This window comes from Zea mays, chromosome 4 (assembly GCF_902167145.1).
Source record: "Zea mays cultivar B73 chromosome 4, Zm-B73-REFERENCE-NAM-5.0, whole genome shotgun sequence".
Taxonomy (NCBI): Eukaryota; Viridiplantae; Streptophyta; class Magnoliopsida; order Poales; family Poaceae; genus Zea; species Zea mays.
Window position 1 is genome coordinate 164431788 of NC_050099.1, and position 5657 is coordinate 164437444.

The 5657-nt window shown below is 44.2% G+C and overlaps 1 protein-coding gene across 5 annotated transcripts; it reads right to left on the minus strand.

The window, feature by feature from the left end:
* Positions 1-1356: 1356 nt before the first annotated feature.
* LOC100285750 (SRR1-like protein) lies at positions 1357-5387 on the minus strand. 5 transcript variants are annotated; one of them, XM_008680779.4, is made up of 7 exons: positions 4175-5387; positions 3724-3803; positions 3100-3219; positions 2691-2773; positions 2424-2541; positions 2216-2292; positions 1357-1719 (listed from the first exon to the last, which is right to left on the minus strand). In XM_008680779.4, the coding sequence occupies exon 1, from the start codon at positions 5182-5184 to the stop codon at positions 4342-4344; it is 843 nt and encodes a 280-aa protein (XP_008679001.2). In that variant the 5' UTR covers positions 5185-5387; the 3' UTR covers positions 1357-1719; positions 2216-2292; positions 2424-2541; positions 2691-2773; positions 3100-3219; positions 3724-3803; positions 4175-4341.
* Positions 5388-5657: the final 270 nt, after the last annotated feature.

Here is a 5657-nt window from a genome sequence, read left to right on the forward strand (position 1 = left end):
AATCATTGTTTGTTTAACAGATTTTTGGACATAGTTATATAGAAGTTGCAATCGCACCAGACTAGCAGTTGCAATTACACCAGACCAGCAGTTGCAATCATTGTTTGTTTAACAGATTTTTGGACATAGTTATATAGAAGTTGCAATCGCACCAGACTAGCAGTTGCAATTACACCAGACCAGCAGTTGCAATCATTGTTTGTTTAACAGATTTTTGGACATAGTTATATAGAAGTTGCAATCACACCACACCAGCAGTTGCAATTACAACACATCAGCAGTTGCAATCATTTTTGTTTACATTTTTTAACAGATATTTGGGTAGAATTATACAGCAGTTGCAATCACACCTAATGCGGGGGACAGGGAGGCACGCTGACAGAGAGGCGCGCGGCGGCACGGGGACAGGGAGGCGCTCGGCGGCGGTGGGGGAGAGGGTGGCGCTCGACGGCGGTGGGGGAGAGGGTGGCGCGGGGACACGGAGGCACGCGGCGGCGGGGGGCAGGGAGGCGCGCGTACAGGAGGGCCGAGGACGTGCTCAGGGTGTTATTGCAGGTGGGTGCATTCAATATAGAGAATGCACCCAGATGCATTTTAGTGCCACCGTATATATATATATATATATATATATATATATATATATATATATATATATATATATATATATATATATATATGCAATGCTAGTCATAGACAAAAACTTTAGGTTGGAATGAAGTTTCAAATACTCCTAAAATAACATATACTCCAAAAATAACATAGTATCCACAAAACCATGTAATTCGAAACGGAGTTTTTTTTACAATTTAGCCAAATACCTCTTGGTAAAAAATAATATGGTATCCTCCAATACCATAGTTTTACCTCAAAACTCCAAAAATACTTTGCTTCCAAACACCCCTTAAATTGTTCCAAATCCGAGTTGGCATGATCACGTTCAGCATCCATTTGCTGTTGTTTGGTAACTAGATCTGTAATTTTTTTATCTATATGTATGGGAAGTTAAGTGAAATCCAGGATTTTCGATATGACTCTAGCAAATAAACAATTAACAACAAGATAACTAACCATTTAAAATTTGCTCTTGCATATAATTAGAAAAAACGAGAGAACCTATTGTGTTGCTTTCTGTTTTCATGCTACTTAGGAAGTAAGGCCAGATAAATAAAAGAAACACAGAGGGGAAACACAAGTTTCATATGCTAAGAGCTAGTTTAGCAACCTTATTTTTACAAGGAATTTTTATTTTTCTATAGAAAACTAGTTCATTTTTCCTTAGAAAAATGAGAATCCCTTGAAAAAAAAATAGAGTTGTCAAACTAGCTCTAAACATGGTAATTCCGCATGTCTGTGTAGTTCAAAAAAAAAACAGTAAGCAAGATACCAATACAACAATAAATTTAGCCAGAACCAATGCCACACAATTTTACAGGCGATCACTAAAATGAACTACAATACATGCAACGAATATCATATTTCAGTTCTATACCAAGATGTTTTGAGGTGTGTTTACTTGTAATGACAGAACGGGATGGAATAGAACGATCCCTCAAATAGAGTTGTTTATTTCAGGGTCAGAGGTTGGGACTAGATTATCCCAATTGTCTTTGATTGTCCCTCAAAATTAGAGGGACGAGAGAGGACGTCCCTGTCCTGCTTGTCCTCAGCCGCAACTGAACTTGTCCTCAGCCGCAACTGAACGCATCCCGCATCCTTAGTCTGCACAGAGAACTTTGCTTTAATGTCCCTGTTTTTGTTTTTGTTTTGTTTCTTTTACTTTGTTATTAGCTTTTTTGCACCTCTTTGTATATTTCTAGCTTTTTTATTGCAATGAATCTACAGCTTTAGAATCTCTAGCTTTTGCTTCAAAATAAATATTCAATATTCAGCTGCAGGAAATAATTACAGGATGTAACAATCTTGAATCAGCTTCATGTGAATGGAAGAGTATACTACAATTAAACCAAAGCAGGATATCTTTTAGCCTGTTTCGACAATCTCCAGATGCCCATCTTTTTATTAATTGTTGTCTTGTTATCCCTTATTATCTTCACAAACTTTAGTTTTGAGCATCTAGAATCATAGAAACCTGCTGTCATAGCACCCTTTTTCCCTACCTGATCACCTGATACAAGAACCAGCTAACTACAGATTCAATTGACAATTTTAGAATTGAAATAACAACGACAGCTCAAATGTAAAAATCCAAGACTACCATCAAGCGTGGTGCAATGTAGACCATTGCTACGTGCAACTGTAGTCGCAATTTCCAGATCTCGGCATCTGACTGTCCTGCCAAAACCCAAGGTAAACATAAAGTCAGGTGTTCATTTCAACAGTAGTCACATTTAAGAGTAGGATATCTGGTTCGGGATCCAAAATAGAATCCAACTAAATTCTAGAAGAAAAGATGTAAGGCTGACCTTCTCTTTTAGCCTTGGCAATCTCATCCATTGCGTCTATGCTCATCACATGAACATACAGTAGCATATTGATGAACTTCGCTAAACGGATTGCCCGTGCAGTTGCTTCTCCTTCTAACTGCAGTGAATGAGGAAACAAAATTATTTCACTTTTGAATAGCTTAATGTGAGAATAGATGACAAGTTCCTGAGTGGCCTAATTACTATTGAGAACCTGAACATATCAAGGAGCATAACAAAAGAATAGAAGGCTAGATTTGGGGTTACAATTGGAGGTCTTGAGAGAGCATGCCCTTCTAGACCAGCTATCCAGAGGTCAATCATCCACTGTTGTCCAGCATCACCATCCTCTGCATGAACCATAGCAAGGGCACTAAGTGACTTGCATTTCCGTAGGAGGAGCCTTTATATGCCATGAAAAACTTGAAAGAATTTTATCTCTGCAACTTTGAAATAGATATTTAATAGGATATAAACTGATATTTAATAGGATCTACTAAAAATTCTAAAAACCATGCAGTCATACACCAGGCCGCCAAAAAAATGTAATATACTTTTCCATTAAAAAAACTGGTTCTCATGTCGATGCATAGAAGTTGCTTTATGTACCACAGTTTGGTTTAATTCCTTAAGAAAATAAATAACAGTAGAGAAAAACCAAAATGTATACACTGACCATGCTCCTTAACCATCACTTCCATTTCCCTTGCAACCTCATCATGCCACTTTGTAATGGCCATGTGAAAGCCATAATCCATGGCAGCTTTTACTGCTTTGTGCTTGTAGGACTCCAAGCCTGCAGTCAAGTTGGCATTCACGGAAACGACCGCAGCACGGCCGTGATGGTTTATCAACAGAGACAAACGACAACAGGTTTATCATCTGCGATAAAATTTGTTATGATCACATGATGTCTACAATAGGAAGCATAATTTATTCACAGAGACAAACATAGTGCATGCATGAGATGACTGAAGCTAACAATTTAAATCGACAACATGTACACTCTTATTCTATAGCAGGTGAGATCTAAATTGAAGAGAATACAATACGATTGAAGCATATATTTCATTCATAAAGCAGTATAAGTGAACATAAATCTGTATTCAGGAAACTTCCTATGATAATGATAAAATGGATATATAAGGTATGTGTCCATCCTAGCAATCCGTACCTCCAATCGATAAGAACGGATACATAAAAGTTTGACAAAGTATCTCAGTGTATCCTTTATTGTTGCTACCAATTGACTCAAGGACAGCGACGCCATCAACAACAAATATCATGAAATTGACCTTACGGGTTATGATGTAACAGAGAAATCTGTATTGCGTCCCTAACGGTTTGGTGTTCCCAATCTTATTGCCTTCATCGTTATCCCTGTTTAAAAATGCTCAAAAAATTAATGATTTTAAGTAATATATTGTGTTGTATATCTTCATATGTTACTTCTTTAGCTTAATAATAATAAAGAAGATTGTGAAATTGAAACAGAAAATCGGAAACGACATTCAAGTATAACGATACTCTGAATTTTGCAATGATGACTGGAATTGTCATAAAATTCAAAACATATACAGATCCTGACTAGAAATGCATGCTATGTCCTGTGAATTTCATGGCGATCCTCATTGAGGCCTTAAATGCTCATAAAGCATACAGAATTCAGGACAGTTGTCCTATTGATGCTGGAATTCAATCGTATATCCATGTACAGACGAGAGACAACAAATCGAGCAACAACCAGGTACCTAGTTGGCAACTTGGCATATACACCGTTCTCCTTGGAATTGGTATACAGTATGCATCCCACAGAGAATCCGATAAATAGGATAAACTTAGAATCTTGATCACCATTGCATTCAATCAAGCAACGCATGAAGATATCCAGTTACCATATTACATCTGATCAATGAACTTAGCTCCCTCCTACAGCAATGGTGGCGGACAAGTCGACGTCGTCGCGCAGCTCGAAGAAATGCCAGCTCGTCTCGTTGAACGCGTGGGCGAACCAATCTTCGTCATCCAGATCCCTCGGGTCGCCGAACCGCTCCTCGCGCGCGAACCGCTCTGCAGCGAGGACATGTGGGGCCTTGGCGGCGGGGCCCGAGCGGTTCTCCTCGGCCTGGAGCGCGTACCGCCGGAAGCTGTTGCCGAGCACGCAGACGCGGCGTAGCTGCGCGGGGGAATCCCAGTTAGCGGCGAGGAGAGCATCGTAGAGCGACGCCTCGCAGTGGGGCATGTAGAAGAGCGTGGGCTCCTCAGCGCAACGGCGGCACCCGTCGTCGAGGCTCGGGACGGAGAAGCCGAGCGCCGCGGCGGCCGCGCACTCGACGGCGGAGAGGACGGGGTCGAAGACGTCCGCGGAGGCGGCTTTCGGGAGGAGGTCGCGGCGTAGGAGGGCGGCGAGCGCGAGCTGGAGGCGCGCGGCGGGGGAGGACTCGAAGCTGCCGACGCCGAGGAGGGAGAGGTGGGCCGGGGCGAGGAGACTGAGGCGGCGGCGGAGCGACGAGTCCTGGAGGAGGCTGTGGTAGAGAGGGGAGGCAGCGACGCGGGAGATGGCGGCGTGGGCGCGCGCGACGAGGCGGGAGACGCGGGCGGGGTCGAGAGAGGAATCGGAGGGGGACCAGAGGACTGGGGTCACGGGGAGAGGCGTCGGGGCATCGGGCTGGGAGGTGGAGCGTGGGGCGTTGCCTCGGCGGCGGCCGCGGCGGCGGACTATGGTCCAGTCGCTGGCAGAGGTCGCGGCGGCGGCGGACATGGGTGGGGTTCGGGACTTGAAGCTGGAATCCGGATGCTCTCTACCTCTGCGTGTGATGGAAAAACTCAAAAACCGAAGCGGCGGCCTGCGTGCGTGGAGGGCAGTAGCGGCGCGGGTGCGGGAGGTTGGGGGCTAGGAGGAGGGGCTGCGCGCCTGCGCTATAGGTGTAGACACATCGAAGCACGGAGTATAGCTGTCCAAGCCACCCGGCACAGACCCCCCCGTTCCAAACCCGTTTCGGTCCGGTACAAATAGTGCCGAGCCAGACACGACATGTTGAAGGTTCGAGCCAGGTCGTGACGCCCACGTGTCTAGGAACATGTCTAAACCCGGCACACACAGTTATAAATCGTGCCGGGTCGACTCGTTCGTCCCGTGGGCCTGAACGTACCGGGCCGGCCACTGGCCCGAACCAATAGATAATCACAGAACTAAATACATGTAAATACCAGATTCACAAAGAATTAATACCA